This window comes from Saimiri boliviensis, chromosome 4, assembly GCF_048565385.1.
Source record: "Saimiri boliviensis isolate mSaiBol1 chromosome 4, mSaiBol1.pri, whole genome shotgun sequence".
In the NCBI taxonomy this organism is placed as follows: domain Eukaryota; kingdom Metazoa; phylum Chordata; class Mammalia; order Primates; family Cebidae; genus Saimiri; species Saimiri boliviensis.
In genome coordinates this window covers 34,304,013-34,327,194 of record NC_133452.1, presented here as the reverse complement: position 1 = coordinate 34,327,194, position 23,182 = coordinate 34,304,013, and the positions used below count along the sequence as shown (strand labels likewise).

Sequence of the window (23,182 nt, the reverse complement as noted above, 5' to 3'; positions counted from 1 at the left end):
CAATGTTATGTAGATGGCTACCTTCCTTAAATCTCACGAGTCAGCCTTTGCTAGTTTCAAACTTTTCTTCTGCAGCTTCCTTACCCTTCCCAACCTTCACAGACTTAGGAGAGTTATACCCCTTGCTCTAGATTAGGCTCTGGCATAAGAGAGTACTGTGGCTGGTTTGATCCTTCTATCCAGATCACTAATTCTTTGTCCATATCAGCAATAAGGCTGTTTTACTTTCCTATCATTTGTGTTCACTGAAGAACTTGTCCTTTGCATTCACAACTTGGCTAACTATATGCCACAAAAAAGTCTTAGCTTTTTCCCTATCTCAGCTTTCCACATGCCTTCCTCACTGAGCTTAATCATTTCTAGCTTTTGATTTAAAATGACAGATGTACAATTCTTCCTTTCACTTGAATATTTAGAGGCCACTGCAGGGTTATTAACTGTTCTAATTTCAACATTTGTGTCTCAGAGAATAGGGAGGCCTGAAGAGAGGAATGGGAGAATGACTGGTGGGTGGGGCTGTCAGAATACTTACAACATATATTGATTAAGTTCGCCATCTTATATGGGTACAGTTTGTGGTGCCCCAAAGCAATTACAATTGTAACATCAAAAGCACTCATCCAAGATCACCATAACAGATACAATAATGGAAAAGTCTGAAATATTATGAGTTACCAAAATGTGATGGAGAGACATAAAGTGAGCAAGCCAATGTTAGAAAAATGGTGCCAATAGACTGGTTTAAGATAGAATTGCCACAAACCTTCAATTTGTAGAAAACACAGTATCTATGAAGCATAAATAAAGCAAAGACCAATAAAACGAGGTATGCCTGTATTTATGCTTCATGTCTCATTTTATAGTTTCATTTTATCCTTTGATAAAGAGATAGATATAAAATAGAATAGGTGCTATTCTAATTTTACAAGCAGAAAAAACAGATACAGAAAGGTAAAGTATTTGACCAGAGTCAAACAGAGAGTGGTAGTATTTTGTCTAGAATGCCAGCGCTCTCTTACTCCAGTCTTCGTTGTTGTCTATTTTATATCCTATCAATCATATCATTCGTGCATAGTGCATTTAAAAATACTACTGTAAACATTAGAAAAATGCCTTAAAGAGGAATTCAGGGCTCTGGTTTACACTCAAAACTATCAAGTTGACTAAGTTTTCCATATGTCTTGAGTTCTTGAATGACATAAACTTGCAAATATAATATGTGAATAATATTAAAATAGGTACTTCAGCATACAACCAAGAAATAGGTAGTCTCAGCATGAATTAAAATGTGGCATTCCTATCTTTTAATTTCTCCTACCCGGCTAAAAATAAGTATTTAAAATTCTGTTCTACTATTAGTTACATTTTAATGATACAATCTCATATAACTATGAGAATTATAACTAAATTGTTTTTGAATTATCCATCATGAATATTACAAATGAATGCCATATACAATACAGGAAACAAATGGATTTCCATTATGTATTGTATATGGTATCACAAATGAACATACACAAATAGTATACAAATAGCCATCTCCAATATAATATCCACTATATTGTACATAAAACCATGGATGTTAAATTTGTTTCTATTAGACATTATCTTATTCCAAAAATATTGTAAAAGTAGTTATATTAAAATTTAATATGGCCAGGCATGGTGGCTCACACCTATAATCCCAGAACTTTGAGAGGCCAAGGTGAGCACTGGAGACCGGCCTGGTCTCAAATATAGCAAAACCCTGTCTCTACAAAACATACACATAAGAAATTAGCCAAGTAGCCCATGGTCCCAGCTACTTGGGAGGCTGAGGCAGGAGGACTACTTGAGACCAGGTGGTTGAGGCTGCAGTGAGCTGTGATTGTGCTAGTACACTCCAGCTTGGGTGACAGAACACAGAAGAGGTCTTGTCTCAAGAAAACAAACAAACAAACAAACAAACAAAAAAACTGATGCTATATACTAAAGAAAAGTTTTATTTTACACTATATTGAGAACATAATGGCTTAGTACATCATAATGCTACTCCTAAAATTTTAATTTTTATGTATGTATGTATGTACGTATGTATGTATATATGTATAGATGGGGTCTCACAATGTATGTGTGTGTGTGTACATATAGACAGAGTCTCACATATGTAGAGACAGGGTCTCACTACGCTGCTCAGGCTGATCTTAAACTCCTGGCCTCAAGCGATCCTCCCACCTCAGCCCCCCAAAGTGCTGGGATCACAGGTGTCAGCCACCACACCTGGCCACCACCCAAAATTTTTAAAGTAATGAACTATTAATCTAGATAAGCAAACTTCCTTTCCGAAGGGGTTCTCCTAGATGTTGAAATTGAAAACCAACAACACATTTTGCCATATGAATATTTAGCTACCTTTTAAATTTATTTTATGATCATGAATTGCAAAGACTAAATAAGTGCCTAGGAGAAAGAGCTTAATGCATTAAGAAGTTGGACTCTGGAGTCAGACAGCCTAGAACCAAATGGTGGCTTTACTACCAACTGTGTTACTTTAGGAAAATTACTGTTTTCTCTGGGCCTCTGTTTCATCATCTGCAAAAGGAGGATAATAATGGAACCTACACCGAAGAGTTTCAGAAGGATTGTAGAAGATAATATATGTAAAATACTCGTAAGAGTCGTGGATACATTAAATGCTTGATAAATGTTAGCTACTACTACCACTGTTATTGGCCCCAAATTTACTAACTGATGATGCCGCTCAGTATATGTTTTTATTAAATTTAAGGAAAAACATGCTGTTCTACAGGCTTTGTAGTTGTTAATACCAACATTTATTCTTTTATTGCATATTAGTAATATGCCAGGTACTATGTTAGACATATGGCATTATAAATACCACACGCTTCTAGGCAATGAGCAAGTTAAATAAGAAATTTCACAGGAAACTAAAGGTACCTGTTGCCCTGAATTCTGGTAAGTGTGCCACAATATAAAAAATAAGTTTGTCGCCCAGGCGCGGTGGCTCACGCCTGTAATCCCAGCACTTTGAGAAGCCGAGGCAGGCGGATCATGAGGTCAAGAGATGGAGACCATCCTGGCCAACATGGCGAAACCCCGTCTCTACTAAAAATACAAACAAATTAGCTGGGCATGGTGGCGTGTGCCTGTAGTCCCAGCTACTCAGGAGGCTGAGTCAGGAGAATTGCTTGAACCCAGGAGGCAGAGGTTGCAGTAAGCTGAGGTCGCGCCACTGCACTCCAGCCTGCCGCCTGTTGACGGAGTGAGACTCTGTCTCAAAAAAAAAAAAAAAAAAAAGTTTGTCAACAATGACAATGCAGGTTACCATTAATATGAAATGCATTAATAAAATCATGTCAGTTGTGGAAACTGCTTTTTAGTTTAAATTTCTTTTAGAGGTGTAATCAACTACTTAGGAAGCACAAAGGACTAGAAAAGAGCACAGTAATCTATGTCTCATTCCTGGGTTTCATAGCCCAGCTCAACTTGACACACAATAGGTGCTTAACAAAAATCTGTCTAAGATATCATGACTACAAAGCACTCCAGAGTTAATACTGGTTCAGGGGAGACATTGCCCCCTAGTGAAAAATCAGCCTCATTACCTAGAATTATCAGATCATGCTGAGAACTTCCCAAATTAGACTCGACTCCACTTAAAACACTACATGCATATTTATTATGTGTCAGTATTCAGGATAGGTACTAGCAGGAAAAAGATGAACAAGCTTCCATCTTTGCTTCTTACAAAGTACAGAAAATACAAAGAAATTTCATATTCCACAGAGAAACAGAAAAAAACTGTACTACAGAAAAAACAAGGTTTGATTATTAGACATTTAGAAAATAGTATTACAGGAAATTTGCTGAAAAGGAAATTTAGTGTAGCAAGTAAGTGCATGGACTCCAGGACCAAACTGCATTGATTTAAAGCTATGGCTCCAATAAAGCTAGGACAGTAGCCCCTATGTCATAAGACTATTGTAGAATTAAATCTATGTAAAATACTTAAAACAGTACTAGGAACACAGAAAGTGCTACATAAGTATTAACTATAATTATTATTAAATTTAAAACAATATCCTAGAGACTGGGGTGAATAAATATTGATTAATAACAAAACATTAACTGCTAAAGTCCAGCTTCATAAATTTAATTCAGTAGAAGCTGTTTCTCTGAGTAGTACTCTGTTATTATGGGAATCCTAAAAGTACATTATTTGTGGTACTCTGTGACTAAATTTTGTATTACTGGATGATTAACCTTTTCAACATCAGGCAAACAGAACTGTCTTCTGAAAGCAAAAATCATATTTCTTACCAAAAAAAGCAAAAAGTCAGTAGAATGAAAGACCCAAAAGACCACAGCCTGAACAAATGCTTAACAGGGAAAGACGCTTGCTAACTCTTCACAGATTTTGCTAGAACTGAAAGATGGATGATACATTTAGCTACCACTGTGGTCTCATTCACAACTTATTTAGCTTATTTAAAAAAATAGGCTTGCTCCATTTTCCTTGAAAATCATCAGAAGCTCTGATAAAAACCACTTAAACATCTCTTCTTTTGTGTTTTTTGAATTTTATACTATTAAAGTATTTATGTAAAGCTGTATGTAAACTTTATTTTCAAACAAAAAATTATGAGCAAAATATTTCTGCATTAAAAAATAAAATACAAGACAAACTAATAGGTTAGTAATAAATATTACACTTTTCTTATGGAACTATACCATTCACAAGGACTCTGCTAAATCTTGGATGGTTAAGATTACTTAACTTCTTCCTAAGCTTCCTCTTTTTTAAAACAGCAATGAGTTGGGAAAATGTGTTGAAACATTTTGACTTTTAATTTGTAAAGGTGTGTTTGCATATCAAAAATTGTGTTTGTGATAGATTGCACAAATAATTTTAATTTAATGTGCCTATTATTTGAATATTTTAATTTCTAAAATGCTCATGGAAATCCTCTTGCACATTAAGATAGTGTGGAAATAACATTACGTTTTTAATTTTATGCGTTTATATTCTAACAAATTGACCTGGAAAGAAACTTACTTTAATAAAAGGCTGACCAACAGAGTAAAAGAGAAGAGAAATAAACTCTTCAACTCCTTTCCATATAGATATGCTTATCAGTATATTAAAACAGAAATTCTTACAGTCAAGTGTATACTGGTTGGATGAGCAGAACAACCCATTTTATCTTTTGTTTCAATATTGCGCTTATCAATTTACCAGCACTTTCACAGTCATTGTTGCATAGAATCTTTACAAATACTCTTCTCAGGTAGAACAGGTACTAGTAGTATAGTACCTTTTAATAGAATTCGGCTGTGAACCCGTCTAGATCTGGACATTTTTTGGTTGGCAGGCTGTTAATTGCTGCCTCAATTTCAGCCCTTGTTACTGATCTATTCAGGGTTTCAACTTCTTCCTGGTTTAGTTTTGGTAGGGTGCAAGTGTCCATGAATTTAGCCATTTCTTCCAGGTTTACTGGTTTATGTGCATTGAGTTGTTTGTAGTAATCTCTGATGGTAGTTTGTATTTCTGTGGGATCAGTGGTGATATCCCCTTTATCATTTTTTATTGTATCTATTTGATTCTTCTCTCTTTTCTTTTTTACTAATCTGGCTAGTGATCTACTTTGTTGATATTTTCAAAAAACCAGCTCCTGGATTTATTGATTTTTTGAAGGGTTTTTTGTGTCTCTATCTCCTTCCTTTCTGCTCTGATCTTAGTATTTCTTGTCTTCCGCTAGCTTTTGAGGGTTTTTTGTTTTTTTGTTTTTTTAATCTTGCTCCTCTAGCTCTGTCAATTTCGATGATAGGGTGTCAATTTTAGAACTTTCCTCGTTTCTCATATGGGCATTCATTGCTGTAAATTTCCCTCTAGACACTGCTTTAAATGTGTCCCAGAGATTCTGCTACGTTGTGTCCTCATTCTCCTTGGTTTCGAAGAATATCTTTATTTCTGCCTTCATTTCATTGTTTATCCAGTCAACATCCAAGAGCCAGTTGTTCAGTTTCCATGAAGTTGTGTGGTTTTGAGTTAGTTTCTTAATCCTGAGATCTAATTTGATTGCACTGTGGTCCGAGAGACTGTTTGTTATGATTTCTGTTCTTTTGCATTTGCTGAGGAGTGATTTACTTCCAATTATGTGGTCAATTTTAGAGTAAGTGCTATGTGGTGCTCAGAAGAGTGTATATTCTGTGGCTGTGGGGTGGAGAGTTCTATAGATGTTTATTAGGTCTGCTTGTTCCAGTTCTGCATTCAAGTCCTGTATATCCTTGTTGATTTTCCATCTTGTTGATCTGTCTAATGTTGACAGTGGAGTGTTAAAATCTCCCACTATTATTGTGTGGGAGTCTAAGTCTCTTTGTAGGTCAGAGAACTTTCTTTATGTATCTGGGCACTCCTGTATTGGGTGCATATATATTCAGGAAAGTTAGCTCTTCTTGTATTGATCCTTTCACCATTATATACATTATGTAGTGTCCTTCTTTGTCTCTTCTGATCTTTGTTGGTTTAAAGTAGATTTTAACAGAGACTAAAATTGCAACTCCTGCTTTTTTTTTTTGGTTTCCACTTGCTTTGTAGATCTTCTTGCATCCCTTTGAGTCGATGTGGGTCTTTGTGTGTGAGATGCGTCTCCGGAATACAGCGCACCAACGGGTTTTGACTTTTTACCCAGTTTGCCAGTCTGTGTCTTTTGATTGGGACATTTAGGTCATTTACGTTTAATGTTAATATTGTTATGTGTGAATTTGACCCTGCCATTTTGTTACTGGTTGTTTGTTTTGCCTGTTGGTCGACGCAGTTTCCTCATTGCATCATTGGTCTTCACCATTTGGTTCATTTTTGCAGTGGCTGGTACTAGACGTTTTGTGTGTGTGTGTGTGTTTGTGTGTGTGTGTGTGTGTGTGTGTGTGTGTGTGTGTTTGTGTGTGTGTGTGTTTAGTGCTTCCTTCAGGAGCTCTTATAGGGCAGGTCAATAAAATGAAGCTTCAGGAAGGCAAGAAGCTTGTGCAAGGTCACTAGAATAACAGAAAGAAGCCTAAATGCCATTTTTTGGACTCCTAAAATGCTTAGCTCTTCCTACTACTATGCCTCTAGAATGGACTTCTATGCTTACTGCCTAAAAACCAAATTGGCAAACCTAACTATCCTGGGCTAATCTGATGATAAAATCCTCTGTCAGTGGCAAAAAAAAATAAATTGCTTGAAGGAAGAAGACAAGAGTAGAACTTTAATGTATACGTGTAGTGAAAATTTCAAAGGTATAAAAAGCAAATTAGAAACTGAATGAAGACTATTATAAAACCTCTTAAGAGTCTGAGGAAATAATTTGCTGCCTACTTCCTGTATAATAGTTCCAAATATAAAGTACTTCAGTATAACTCTTCATTTATGTGAAGATTTGGAGTGGGTACAAAGGGAGAACTGTTTCAGGATACATGTTGAAACTAGACACCAGATTTGGACATTCAATAATGTGAGGAATCCATCTGTTTTTTCCTATAATCAGGCAGTGTTTATTTTTGCTAACATCTGCTTGTAATAGTAAATGGTACTGTGTCATTTGACAATTCTACCATAAGTAATAGTTTATATAATTCTGAGTATATGTTGCAGAAATTATTTCTTCTCTATAAAGTTCTTTAAAATAAGATTAAATCCTGATTTTACACATTATTTTCTAACATAATTCACCCAGGAAGGCGTAATATAATCCATACTATAATCAATAACTTCAGATTTATAACTTAATTGCCTAACTAAGAATTGCAATATTGAGAATGACAGCACTAATAGTAGAATGCAGAAGAGTGGCATCCTAATTTCAGGACAGAAATTAAAGAAATATGTGAAAACCAGCATAACTCCAAAGAATTCTTAGAATACCATATTGTACCGGAAAAATAATGTATCCAAAGTTTTTACTTCCTTATCATTCCCAGTAATGATAGAGTAGTGTAGTTGCAGAGCTTGAAAGACATTCAATTTCTCATTCCAGGTGATGTTTTCACTGACATGTGATTTACCCCTACTTTTTATGTTAAGAAACTCTCAAAACTACAACTTATTAAAACTATATGCTTTAGTAAAAACATAGGATAAAATACTAACTCACTAGTTAACTGCAAACATTAAAGATCTGTATTTCCTAAGGGTTATTTACCTTTTAAATTTAGTTAACATATTCCCAAATAATTTTTAGGTAAATTCTATTTATTTAAATTGATTTACAAAGAAATTGGTGGCTAGCTTTCTGTGATTCCAACATAAGTGCACAATTGTTATGTGTACTTTTGTCAACATTTAAATTCCAGATTGATTCTTGGTTTAGTCTAAATGTAAAGGTTGCTCTAAAAATTCTTTACTTAGCAAGTGGTAGACTTACCATGGAAATCATAAACATACAGAAGAATTGGCTCATTTTGCCCAAATGCACAGAATGCAATCATATTTTCAAATGGATGATAAGAAATGTCTCGAACAGGTGACTTGAATGGCAGGTCAGAATACATGGCTACTTGTTCTCCTAAATAAAAAGAGATTCAAAAATGTATATCAGATATGTCTTGCTAAAAGATTATTCTGCCATTTATTAGAAAATATTTATAGTAATGATGCTCATATTTATGTGAAAATCTCAAATATTTATAAATGTTTGAGTTAACATTGTATTAAATTATCTTTATTTTGCATTCCATTGACCCTCCTCTTTCTACTCTCTACCTCTTCCAGGAGGTTTTCAAGGCACAAAATATAGACAAAGGGCATAGAAAGAAGTAGAGAGGTATGACTCTGAGATTGGACAGAGCTAGGCAAACTCCAAATAACAGAGAACTCTAGGTAGAACTATGGGAGAAATTACAGGACTCTAAAACTAGCGAAACTCTAGTTGGGTAAGTTTTGGTGAACGATTAACTTTTCCATTTTTTTTTTTTTTCTAGAGGCTGTTGGAGGTACCCATTTGCTTGAAAGATACCTATTATTATGGCTTAAACGATGTCTAAAGCAGAGGTCTGTGGAACCCCAAAAAATCAATCAGGAGTCAAAAAGCAAAGAATCTAGATTCATTTATTGTAGGTGAGAGAGACTTAATGCTATTGGATTGATGCAAAAGCATCAAAACATGGTACAGGAAACAAATAAAACACACAAAAACCTAAGTTAGCTGATTAGTCTAAATGCCTAACAGAAAGAATAAGAAAACAAACAAAGAAAAATCAACTACTGTTCACTAAAGAAATTTTAAAGTAAATTTTATAAAATTATCTCAATTTCTTATTAAAAACATTCATGTAGCTTTAGCTTTTCTTTTGAAAAGCAAAGGTGAGGCATAAGTGAGCTTCCCAATGCAATTGTTTATTAAAAAAAAAAACTGAATTGCAATAATTCGGGTAACTTGCTATTTAAGTTTCAGACATCAAAACTTTCACAGGTATGTTTGTTACTAATGAAAATATATGATAGATGTTTAACAATTTGTCTGCCTAGTCATATTCCAAATTCAGCTTGTAACATTTTACACTTTGCATTATGGTCTTCATTAAATACTTTTCTAAGATCAGCAGTATCTCATCACAGACCTTGAAAGAACAAACCTTAAATTATAATGTGAAATTCTAAATCCATAAAGATATTAAGGCAATAAAGAACAGAATTTAATACAAGTTTAGGCTGTACCTGAATTCCTTTAAAGGCTTTCTAATCTTAAAAAACATAATTGAAAACCTGAAATCAGAATATCCTTGAAAATTATTCCATAAAATGGTAGAATTTTCATACTTCTTCAAACCCCTGTACCTCCCCAAATTACTTTTAAAGTTCCATAAATATTCACCTGTTTCTGGGTTCCAAACACACACTATACCATCCTCACTTCCACCAAACAGGAAAGTACCACATGGAGTCAAAGTACTATGAATCTTCTCCCGATAATTTGCTGCTCCTACGAATTTCCTTGCTACTAATCTATAAGCAAAAAAAGATTTTACAAATTTAACTGTCTTAACCATGGAAATGAATGGTGGTAGAAAATTTTTTCTCTTAAATACTTAATTTCTATTCAACAAATATTTTTTGAGAATCTGTCATATGGGAGACATTCTATAATATAATGGATACAGAATAAAGAAGAGCTAGTCCCTGGAGCCCAGGGAGTTTATCATTTAGCAGGAGAGAAGAAACATGTCAATGTAAAATAGAAGGTGGACGTACAAAGTACTACAAAAGAAAAACAGAAGAGTTCTTTTCAAACTTGGATAAGAGAAATAAATTCTAACTATGGAGAAAGAGAGACTACTTTATGGAAGTAGCATTTGAGCTGTTTACTAAAAAATGGATAGAATTTTTATACTTGCTGGGTGATCCAAGCACTTTGGGAGGTTGAAGTGGGCGGGTCACGAGGTCAGGAGATCGAGACCATCCTGGCTAACATGGTGAACCCTCATTTCTAAAAATACAAAAAATTAGCTGGGTGTGGTAGCGCACGCCTGTAGTCCCAGCTACTCCAGAGGCTGAGGCAGGAGTATCGCTTGAACCCAGTAGGTGGAGGTTGCAGTAAGCTGAGATCGTGCCACTGCACTCCAGCCTGGGTGACAGAGCAAGACCCTGTCTCAAAAAAAAAAAAAAAAAGTAATAATAATAATAATTTTTATGCTCATAGTTTCTTTTACCTGATGAATTTTTAAAACAATAAAAGGAATATTTGATCTCGGAAAAAATTAGATAAAACATATTATTAAATCATCTTACTAAATATGGTACAAAGCCTTCCATATTTTTTCACTATGAAATAATAGTTACCACCCTTTAAGCACATACTTTGTGCCAGGTAGGTACTATTATCGTCCCTGATTTACAGAGAGAATATTAGATCCACTGCTCTGTAATCTGCTGTTTTCACTCAAAAATAAGTCACAACGGACCTTCGTGTCAGAAAATATAGATTATATATAAACATTTTAATGGGTACATTAAACCTATTGTTGGATGACATTAGAATGTTTCCAGCTTTCCCTTACCATGAATACAATTTCTATAAATAATCTTGTGTGTATATACATATTACAACATTTGTACTGTTTTATAATTATTTTCTTAATGTAAATTCCCAGATCTGGAGTTACTGAGCCTAACTTTTCTAGGGTCCTTGCTATGTGCTTTACTGTTTTAAATACTTTACATGCATTAAGTTGCTTATTCCCCAACAAAACCCTTATGTATATGGTGTATTATTTCTCTCATTTAACAGATAAGAAAAGAGGCACATGGAGAGATTGATCAGCTAGTAAAGGGGTAGAGAACGCAGTATTTAAATAGGATGTCCTGCAGAGCCCAAGCATGATATTAAGCTGTACACTATACTGCTTAAAATTCTCTCTTAGTATTCCTTGCCAAGAACCTATGCTCATATAGACTAACTCACTCTGCTTTAAACGTCTATTATTTCACTTCTGAACTTTATTTTGTTTTCTATTCTACTGAAATATTTTATCTTGTCAAAATTCTACCCATCCTTCAAGACTGAGCTTAAATGGCAGCCTCTCAATAGAGCCCTTAACAGAAGACTATATTATAGTTGTCAGCTTTTTTGCTGCTGTGAAAAATATAGTCCTTTTATTAAAAATTTATATTCATTAAAATACATATTGAACACTTGCTAGCTGCCAGGTATGGCACGGATGCTACATACAAGAAAAAAAAAAAAAAAAGTAGCTTCCAGTCCTAGAAGTCTCACATTTTAGCTTAATTAAATGTTTTTTGGTTTTGTTTTGAAGGTACACAGCTAGATTATAAACAAATGGTTTAATTTTGCTTATTCTCCCACAGCATCCATGACAGTTCCCAGAAATGTTTTACATAAATATTGAAGGGTATAAGAGCTAACCCGAAAAAGATACAGAATTAAATTAAACTAAAATAAATTACATTTGCCTTTCTAAATACTAGAAAGAAATCTAATAAAATAGCTTTCTCTCATTTATTTTACAGAAACTCTTAACACCACAACAAAAGTGTACTAGAAGTCCATGCTGATTTCCCAGCATTGCTTCTGCCTTTTTCAGTAAGGATATTTCCCTACATTCACTATTATTTGGAAATAAAGAAAAAAACACAGACGTATAAATCAAAACTCTCTCCTTCAGTTGTATCATATTATACTAATGCTATAACAGTATCATAGTGATATCAGTAACAGTCAGTATCATTGTAGAAGACAGAAGCTTCTTTTTTTTTTTTTTTTTTTTTTTAAATTGTGAAAACAAAAGCAACTAACTACATTTCAGCCTCAGAACTATTCACATTTTGGGCTGGATAACTGTTTTAGGGAAGCTGTCCTGTGGTCTGTAGGATGCTTAGCAGTATTTCTGACCTCTACTCATTAGATACTAGAAGTAACATTAAAAAAAAAAATCTCCGGATACTGCCAGATGATCCCCAGTAAGTGTGGAGACACTGCCCTAGTTGAGAACCACTATTGCATTTTATAAATATAATTTAATTCATTACTTATTCTGTGAGTACTCATCCTGTCAATAATGAAATATACTTACATCCGGAGATCCATAATTCTCAAAGTACTGTCTTTGGTATGAATTAACAAACGTTTTCCATTGGGATGAACCTCCAAATAACTAATTGGAACCCCCTTAAACTCAGTTTCTTTAATTTCCTAAAATGATAAAAAAAATACTAATAATGAAAAGTTTGTCTAATGTTAAGCTTTTTTTCAGGTACAAAATTAATTTTAAAATATCATTTCCAATTCTGCTGTATAGGATGCTTTGTAATTGTTAGCAAAAGGATTCAGAGTAACTTCAGTTTAGGTTGAAAATAAAGCTCATGAACTATATTTCTGTTATGTAATGCCATGTTTAATTAGTATGTGTTTTTGTACTATGTTCACTTTCCCCAAATTTAGTCAGTGCCAAACAAGAAGCACTTCCAACAAACTCATCTTCTAACATTAATTTTTTTGTTTAAAATCACATAAGGAAGCTTCCAATTTTTATAAATCCAAAACCACATGTAGAACTATTTTTCAAGTTTCTATTCTTATTTATACAAGAATTTCTAAAAACAGAAGGGACTGTTTTTTAAACAGATCTGACAGACTCGACAGATTTAACTGCAGTTACTGGAAACTACTTTTCACGTAGGGTATCTTTTTTCAACTACTGTCATATTATGAAAAATTGAAGAACAAAGGTGTAACATGTTAGCCAGAAACTGAATCCATTTATATAAAACAAATTCAAGTTTAATGATTCATTTGTATTTTTAAGTAAAAAGTAAAAAATGTACACTAACAAAATTGTTTAACATACAAGCTATCTTAAAAACACTCTAGCCCCAAAATCAAAGAACTTATTCATTTGTTTCTATTTAGCAAACTTCAAATGAAACAATTATTGTGATCAAATGACAGACCTCCATAATAATTACATAATTCTGAAAGACACCAGTGTTTATAAAATACTGAGAATACTGTTCTTAGAGATATTATTGGACCAAGGAAAAAGGATATTAATAACAAAAAACAAATTATTACTTATCAATGATAATGTAACACACATCTCAGTTTAGCATAAATGTCACCCAATGAATTATTGAATGCCATAGTGCAAATGGGGTATAAAAAAGTGAAAGTAACACCTGGCCAAAATTTTAAAAATCTTGAAATGAGAGAACAGAATGTCCTTACATCCTATCTTAAAGTCATATGACTGGATTTTTTCCAACTTCCTTGAATCCCAAAATATGAAATATGATTTTATACCTTATCTATACTCCAGTGGTGCACTGAATGTTCCAAATCATTAATCTTGACATAGGTATTCCAAACAACAATCACCCCTGTGCAGTCTCCTGAATACATATGATGACCTACTTAGAAAAATAAGATTACTTACTTATGAACCTCACATAGAGTTAGAAACAAATAATAGGAAGTTGGAGGAAACCATACCCCAGTAAAACAGTCAAAGAATTGAAGGGCTGTTAAAAGGTATCCAAAAAGCAAAATGCAACTCACAAAATCTCAATTACCTTTAAATGAATTCTTTTCTCTCTTAAATTATTTTTGATGACTTATTTCCCTTTGTCACTTACCTGAATTGAACTACAAAAAGAAATGAGCTTCTCAGTACATGTGTATATGGCTCATACTCCAAAGCCAAATAATTTGAACCATCCAACATGTAACATTATTTCTCATCTTTATTAACCTGTAAATCTGCTTTGTATTCCTAGAAAAATACCTATATTCTAATATATAGTGTTAGTATAATTTCCGAGACCCAATAGAAACTCTTCAAATGATCAGGGAATGAATAAAATAATAACAGGTATTCCAGTTCAACATCAATTCTTTGGAGTCAAATCATCTTAAAGTGGACAGGCCTCAGAGACCATCAAGTTCAACTTCAAACCCACTCAGGAATATCTCAAACACCACCACTAACAGATGGCTGTTCCGCAACTGTAAATTCAGCATTTTACAAAACAGCTATTCAATTGGTGAACTGCTTCCTGTATTATAATATTCTTTCTAATTCTGAACAAAGAAAATCTATCTTCTACAGCTTTGGCCCACCTTTGCCCATTGGAGTAACATGGACCAATTCCTTTTTTTTTTTTCTTTTGCACATTTGGATACCTTATGGCCAAACATTGAAGAAAGTCTTTATCTCTCCTTTATAATCTGTACTTCTATTATGACAGTTAATTTTCAGATACCTTTCTTATTCAGTCTTTCCTGAATATGTTCCAAATTTATTAACATCTCAATAGCTGAAATGGGTAAATCAGCAGTATTATCCTTTTGATCTGGATCCTACACCAATTAATTATAGTGATAGCCTACATGACTAGTCTCTGGGATTATGAAAAAAGTATTTAATAGATATAATTAATTTATTCTTTCAGATAATAAAATGATTTGTATTTTACATCTTTAAAACAAACTATATTCTACTTTTTTTTTTTTTTTTTTTTTTGAGATGGATCTCGTTGTGTGGCCCAGGCTGGTGTGCAATGGCATGATCTCAGCTCACTGCAACCTCTGTCTCCTGGGTTCAAGCGATGCTCCTGCCTCAGCCTCTTGAGTAGCTGGGACTACAGGTGCATGCCACCACACCTGGCTAATTTTTTGTATTTTTAGTAGTGATGGGGTTTCACCATGTTAGCCAGGATGGTCTCCATCTTCTGACCTCATGATCCACCTGCCTCGGCCTCCCAAAGTGCTGAGATTACAGGTGTGAGCCACCATGCCCTGCCACTATGTTATTCTTATATAAAGATAAAACTTTAAATAATTATAAATTTCCCTTCTATATGTTTGTAAATTTTAAGATTCTTAAAAAAAAAAAACTAAGAATGATAATCACCAGTTCAAAGAAATATATTTATGAAATCTGGCACATAACTGGTTGTTATGGCAAAGATCAACTGAATCTAAATATTTAAGAATTTAATAACTTAAAAATTACAAACAGAACTCCCTCAGTGTCCAATCAATCATATGACCTGCAAAACAAGCATAAGCCTAAATAGGTATAATCAACAGTATATAACCCTTGCAAGCTTAAATAACTATTATTCTGGTAAAAAAATTATTCACATAACTGGTCTTCATTCATAGTCTCTGACATACCTTCAGTATCAAAGCAAAGTGAGTTGATAAAACTTTTGTGAACATCAAACTGTCGGACCAATATGGCAGAATCCTCTCTCATCTCAACTTTCCATATCCGTATCATGGAATCATAGCATCCTGTAACTACTAGCTCTCTTACAGCTGGATGGAATTTAGCCGTGTAAACAAAAGAAGGATGAGGTAAAACTTTGAAAGTATTTGTATTGTTTATTTCATTTTTCCATATCCTGGAAAAGGATAAGAAGTTACATAATGTTTCTGAAAAGTAGAAGTTTCTTTTGACAGTTTTTCTAAGAACCAACACAACCAATGAACCTTAAGGAAGCAAGTGAAAACAACCAATGGTAAACCAAGTTTTGAAACAATAAAAAATATAATGATGATCTCCTATTTGATGACTAGAATTTTCACATTTTGACAAAGTTATTTGTTATAGTTATTATCCAGCATATTATACCCACTAATTGTAATCTATACTGTAAAATTAATAACTTTTTAAAACCTATTTTACCATTGATTAAACACATTGAACAGTTAGTAAAATATTGCATTTAGTTCAATATACACAAAAAATATATAAGAAGAAACTTTAATGATTTCCCATTTAGGTTATGTATACCACTTTTACAAAATGTTTATTCATGGGGTTTAGAGAATAGCATAGTCTATTAACTTTTATACTTGTCATTTCAAAGCCTAGATAGTAAAAATGAAGATCTCAAAGATTTAAAAGTGATACTGAAACTGTATTTTGAATTCTCAAGTATAATAACATTAAAGTAATTATGACATTTTGATAGAAAAGACTATCCTACATTAAGCAAGCTCTCTTTGTTTAACAGTCATTATCCTGTCCTCTAAATAATGGCTAATTTAAAAAAATTATTGTCACTGCTACAGTCTTGACAAATGAGTAAACTGTAAGGGTTAAACTGTTAGATACTCTGCATTTCTAGAAATGTATAAAATGAGGTGAAATCTACCAACAGACAGGTTTATAAGTGTGAAGCACTGGATTTCTTAATATATTTGGTTAATTTATTAAAATTAGAAGAACACATTAAGTTTAAATATGAGGATTTATACTAATCCTTTTAGTTACTGCTTTAAAACTAAAGCAAATTAAGTCTGTTACAAGATTATTGATTAGAGAAAAAAATCAGTTTCTATTCAAGAATAGTATTCTATGAGTTTTGTCAGCAGCTGCTTATAATATAGGATATGATCTTCAATTACTAAGAATTCAAACTAATAATAGAGGAAGTGAAAGAACATCTTTTTGAGTAAAAATAAGGCACATGAATCACTACACAAACATTTTTTACCACAGTATATTTTCAATAAACATATTTATATAAAATATGCCTATTAGAAGAATAAAACCACGAATTTAAAAGAAATATTAAAAAGATAGTTAAGAGATAACCTCAGTTGTCTGGTAATAAATCTTAGTAGCATTATTTAAAATACTATTTAACAGGCAGAAATGAAGCAAATAGATCTTCAAAACAGCTCAATGTAATTAAAACAGACATGATATTTTAAAAACAAAAGTGAAGTTTTTTTGTGTAAAAACTGAACTGCAATCAGTGATGGTGTCTGTTACCCAGGCCATGGTAGAATCTGAGATTAAAATAAATATATAAATGAATTTGGGGGAAAAAATTAGACTAGATCATAGAGAACAAAGAAATGCAAATTTGTAAAGACTGAATACACACACATAAAAATTAGTAGATTTGGAAAAGAAAAAGCATACCAAAGTCAAGACGTATGTTTGAAAAGAGGCAATAGTAGGGACATATAGGCCTGTTTGGGAGCCATTACATATGGAGAAGTCTTTCTGAGTGTAATAGGAGTTGTTGATTTGAGAAAAACAGATTATTCTGGGGATAACTAAAGAAGGGGATTTAGGATAAACCCATACGGCAGAGAGCTAACCAAGTGGGAAATACTTAGAAGACACTAACAATAATGTGTGACACAGATCATCAGGAATAAAGAAGGAGAAAATACGGACAGAAATCCATACTTCTGCCACTTGTGAGCATTTGTAATTCTAATTATCTTCCTTTGGACTATAGCTTATTTATTACAAGCATTCCTTACCTCTTTGAAAAATCTCCTTGTTGTTCATGCTAGCCACAATGCTTCTCTTTTCACTCAGTTAATGCTTTCACAATACTATTTTTATGATATAAAGAGTCCTAAATTAGTATCAGTTTTAAAGATAAATAAGGAAAAATAAAAGGGGGCTTTAGTATAATATACTACATATTGCGTGAGGAAACTCAAGACAGCTTCAAGAAATAATAGAATTTGAGATGGATTTTAAATAATGGCTACAAACCCATGAAAGCTCACAAAAGGCACTTAATTTTTGTTGAATGAGTGAGTTAGTCAGGAAGGGTAGGAGAAGGTCATTTAAGTATAGAAAAAGTAGGTAAGTTTCAAAAGGCATGAAGATGCCAAAGAAGATAAGATGCTAAGGGTGTTTTAAAAGATTATGTGGGTGAAGCAAAGGGTACAGGGGAAGGGCATGAGAAAAGAACGCTGGGTCAGTGAGGAATATGCCTGTTATGCTATGCTAAGGCACTAGAAAATTTTTCAATGGGCAATAGGTAAAGTCTTTTAAAAAATTAAAGCATTATGAATGATAGCTATGGAAAGATACTTTTAGCACAGCAGAGACAAGAGGACCTAGAGCCTAAACACTGAGGTCAATAGCAACAATTTAAGCAAGGGGAAGTAGGCTTTGAATTAAAGCAAATGCGATAGAGAGGATGTGGCAAAATGGTGAGCCTTTTAGGAGGGAGAATTAGCAGACTTTAGTGCTAGTTAGATGTGAAAGGAGTGACGGGAAAGAAAGAAGAGTGAGCACTACTCTGAGTTTCCAGCTTGGGAGACGGTCGATAAGGATGTCACTAAAATACATATAAGAGAATTAAAGGAAAACAAAATTTAAGGAGGTTGGTAAGTTCGGTTTTGGATTTGAGGTGGCAATGGGCCATTCAAATGGAAACATATAATAGGAAGCCAAATTAGTAAAAAAGGCGCGCACTAGGGGTCATTAGCATATAAGCGAGATTCAAAGCTGGGGAAGGTAAGAGAAACTAGGATAAGCATATAAAACCAGGAGATGATCAAGTAAAGGATCCTGGGGATAAAACACAGAGAATCCGCAGAGGACAATGAACCAGAGAAAGAGAATGAATAGAACTTGTCAGAGTCATAGAAAGAAAAGAGAAGACGTTGTCAATGAAAACCATGAATTCAAAATATTTCAAGACTGGTCAATAATTTGATTACTACAGTGAAGGCAAACACAACAGGAGTTAAACTGGCCAAATGGATTTAAAAATAGCAAGAAACTGCCAAACTCTTGAAAAAAGAAGTTTATGTAGCATGGTGGAAAGCAAGCCAGACTAACTGGGGTGACATAAAGACAGTATGTGTAGAATGCTCCTGACGGTGTAGAAAAAGAAAAATAGTGGGCTAGTATAGAAGGCAGGAAGAAGTGAAAATGATGCTCTTAAGATAAGGCCATTTGAGCATAGTTCTAAGATGAGAAGACACGATCAACAGAGAGGAAGATACTAATCAGACTAGTAGATGTAATACAGATTTTTCAGGGACTGAGATTAAAAGCATAGATAAATAAAATAGCCTTTAAAAAGCCTCAAACCTCTGTGTTAAAAGAGATGGACAGAGATAAAAGTGGACATATCTATAGATATTAGGAGGGAAATCAGAGGGAACTATATGATGTTCATGTCTGACTAAATTTCATCTAAATTGAAGATAGTCATCTAATGAAGTGGAAAGATTTGAATTTACTGTGGAGAATGTTCATGGTAAGGTCTGGATCTGCTGCCAGAGGAATGAGAAAAGAAAACCTAGTGAAGATAAGTAAAAGGATTCCTCAGTAGAGATGACGGCTTAGGTGATATTAAGACTTAGAAATCCAAAATCACCCCTTATCAAAATTATGTATTGTTTTCTAGTATGGCCTGGCATCAGATCAGACAGGTTCTCAAGGATATTGTCAAAAGGGAGCAGTAGTAGGCTCCCAGCATTACCACGAAGGAAGTCAATTGTTACTAATTTTCATCTTTTTCATTTAAATAATAACTAACCAATAATGATAACATCTTGATTAGACCTTTCACACAGAAAAGGAGGTTGGCAAGACCAGTAAAACTGGTCCCAACACTAAAAGTAACATGATGTGTTAAGAAAGTAGGAAGCAGAAGTAAATGACAACGAATTCAGCATGGATCTCAACTGTTTACATGTCAGTTTCCTAGTGTGTAGAGAGAATAATGTGTATCTACCTAATAGTTGTCAGAATCAAATTAAGTATATAAAAGCATCCTGAAAACTAACAGTATTTTTAGAACACACTCAAGGCAGAACAAGCAACTAAAAAAGTATAAATGAAACTTGAAAAGTTAGCTTTTAAAATGTTTCATTGTGATACTTATTAAATTGAAAAGGGTTACATTATTTTTAAGATTGACATTCTGAAAAATGCAAATGTTTAACAATTTATAAAACTTTTATAATACAAGGTACATATTTATTTATTTCCCCTACTGTGATGTACTGAGCACCACTGGATTCTTAGCCTGTGCAAATTCAGCCAGCAGTGAAGACAGTATCACTGCCACCAAGAGCTCATGCTCTAGGAAAAATCTCAGGTATTTAATAACCTCTAACCCCATCTCAAAGCATTGATCAGTTTATATAATGATCACTTAAAAATGGTGGGGACTAGAAATATGATACATAAATTAAAGACATTTAAGGAAATATGTCTTTAAAAAGTGTTAATGTAATTTATAGAATCAGTCTGCACAATGCATATTTATGACAGTCCCTTCACAGGTAAAATATGACTGGAGCATAAGAGTAGTTATATCACTTTATATTCTCTTTGCTTTCCTTGATGGCAAGCAGCATGCACATAAGTACTTCTCAAGGATACTAACCTGGCAGTGCCATCGGATGATGAAGTAAGGATATAGCGATCATCTTTTGACCAGGAAAGATCATAAATGATGTTGAGGTGGCCACACAATTCTCTCATGAAACGTCCAGAAGGAATTTCATATACTAATGAAAATATTTAGAAATTAGTATGTTTCCAGACAGAAGATCCTTAATCCAATAATATACAAATGCATAATTTAATATTATTTAGACATAAGCAGTCTGTAGTAAAATTATAACCAAAGACATTTGCAGTGTAAATTTAAAAATTTACTTAAGAATCCTTTTTCATTTGCTTTATACAAGAATTCACATGAGAAATTATCAGTTATAATTTTGCTACAATTATCAATTATTTTCATTTCTTTAAAGAAATTCCCTAAGAATCTTTAATAATAAATTTATCAGTTGAATAATACATAACATTTACATTGCAATTCACTTAAAATATTCTATAATTTGTGCTTTCATTAATTTTTATTTTACCTGAAAATCAACCAAATGCCAACCAAAAATTTAATTATTTGAAGTAATGAGAAATTTATATTGTGCTATTATCAAAAGTAAATTTTAATACTAAAATGAACAGGGATAGTAGTCAGGGATAATAATGGAATTAACAATTACTCAATAAGACATACAAAGCACTGTGGTATTTTACTATATGTTTAAACATAGAAGGAAATCTAAGATAATAAACTTAACACGGAAAAACAAAGTTTCCAAGTCTTTACTTCCATCTAGTGGTAAAAATCAATTGCCCTTGCAAATACTTAGCAGTTCAGAAATAACAGTGGTCCCCCCTAATGTGCAGTTTCACTTTCTGTGGTTTCAGTTACCCACAGTCAACCATGCTCTGAAAATATTAAATGGAAAATTCCAGAAATAAATAATTTATAAGTTTTAAAATGCACATTATTCTGAGTAGTGTTATGAAAGCTTGTGCCATCCAGCTCCATCTGACCAGGATGTGAATTATCTTGTGTCCAATGTATCCATGCTATAGAAGCTAACTGTCTACAAACTTAGTAGCTGTCTCAGTTATCAGACTGGTTGACACCTAGTGCTGCTGTTCAAGGAAGCCTTATTTAACTTAATAATGGCCCCAAATGCAAGAGTAATAATGTTGGCAATTGGCATATGCCAAAAGAGAAACCACCAAGTACCTACTTTTAGTGAAAGTTCTTGATTCAAAAAGGAAAGAAAAAAAATCATATGTTGAGGTTGCTAGGATCTACAGTAAAAATCTTCTATCTGTGAAATGGTGAAGAAGGAAAAAGAGGTTTGTGCTAGTTTTACTGTCATACTTTACAATACAAAAGTAATGGCCTTTAGTGCATGGTAAGTGCTTTGTTAAGATGGAAAAGATACAAATCTGTGGGTGGAAAATATGAGCAGATGTGTTTCTACTGATGGCAATCGGGTTCAGTGCTACTTGAGGTTTCAGGCTTCCACTGAGTGTCTTAGAACACATCCTCTACAGAAAAAGGGGGACTATTACACTTATGGAATAGCAAACTAAGAGTCTTGGAGAAATCTCCTCTCCGCAGAAGCAACAAGAACACTGGCAAAAACTGTCAAAAATCAACGTTGTCAGAACTCTGAAGATTAAGCAATGCTTACAAAAAATTTGAAGAGTACTTGAGAAAAATGGCTAAATCTTGGTAAGAACATTGAGCTTTATGGTGTTTTAACTTGTAAAGTTCTCATTCCTGTCTCAAACTTTAAAGTAGTCTTGAAAACCAATAAAAATCAGGAGACTAGCAGCCACTGGAGGGGCAGAACAGGTCTGAAGCTCCCTCAAAGTTCCATCCCCAAAGACTTCTTACTATTTGGCCCTCCATGAAAGATCCATTCTCAGGTCCTGTCTTTATTTGACCTGGCTCACAGCATGCTCTGGGAGAACAGCCGTAACTTTAGGGTGCATGTCAAAACAACCTGTGGCATCATTTAATATCACAGCTGCCTAAGACATTGGTCCCAAGGCTAAGAAGAAGCTCACCAAAGAACTTAAAATGAAACAACAACAACAACAACAACAACAACAACAACAACAACAAACAAAAAGCAAAAAACAAACCAAACCAAAACAAAAAAACTGGGAATGAGATGTCCATAGGGAACACTGAAAAGCTCCAAAATACTCCTGGGTATCTAGACAGATTCCCACACATGCATGGGAGGGGAGTATGCACACCCAAGAAAGACCTGAGAGGCTTTACTTCTCACTTGGGCTGACCTGAGGAGTCTCAGCTCACATAGAATGTTAAAGCTAATGGGAGAGCTGTAAACTGCCTACTGAAGCATTCGAGTATGTATACCCTAACACACACAGAGCCCTTGGCAAAGACCAGTAGACCTATGCACTCAGGCATTTAAAAATCTCTGTACAATCACAACAGTGGTCTCGGTCTGACCACTAACTTAACTGAGCATAGACATCAATGGTAACATATGACAAAGAGGAAAGACTACAGAATCAGTCCAAAATCACTAAGCTAACTGCTAGAATAAATCCT

General features: G+C 33.8%; 1 protein-coding gene across 17 annotated transcripts in view; it reads right to left on the bottom strand.

Annotated features, from left to right (window-relative positions):
* The window catches only part of AHI1 (Abelson helper integration site 1), a 226,017-nt gene that overhangs the window by 151,925 nt on the left and 50,910 nt on the right, over positions 1 to 23,182 (bottom strand). For 16 of the 17 annotated variants that reach the window (XR_012517180.1, XR_012517181.1, XM_074397418.1 and 13 more), the window contains 6 exons: positions 20,663 to 20,786; positions 15,669 to 15,898; positions 13,794 to 13,903; positions 12,568 to 12,686; positions 9,852 to 9,982; positions 8,403 to 8,543 (listed from right to left, as the gene is read on the bottom strand). Coding sequence is in view for 15 of the 17 variants with exons in the window: in XM_074397418.1 (XP_074253519.1) it covers positions 8,403 to 8,543; positions 9,852 to 9,982; positions 12,568 to 12,686; positions 13,794 to 13,903; positions 15,669 to 15,898; positions 20,663 to 20,786 (855 nt within the window). In the remaining 2 variants the exon portion in view is untranslated. The remainder of the gene's footprint in view (positions 1 to 8,402; positions 8,544 to 9,851; positions 9,983 to 12,567; positions 12,687 to 13,793; positions 13,904 to 15,668; positions 15,899 to 20,662; positions 20,787 to 23,182) is intronic. The other variant, XM_074397416.1, reaches the window with a different exon arrangement.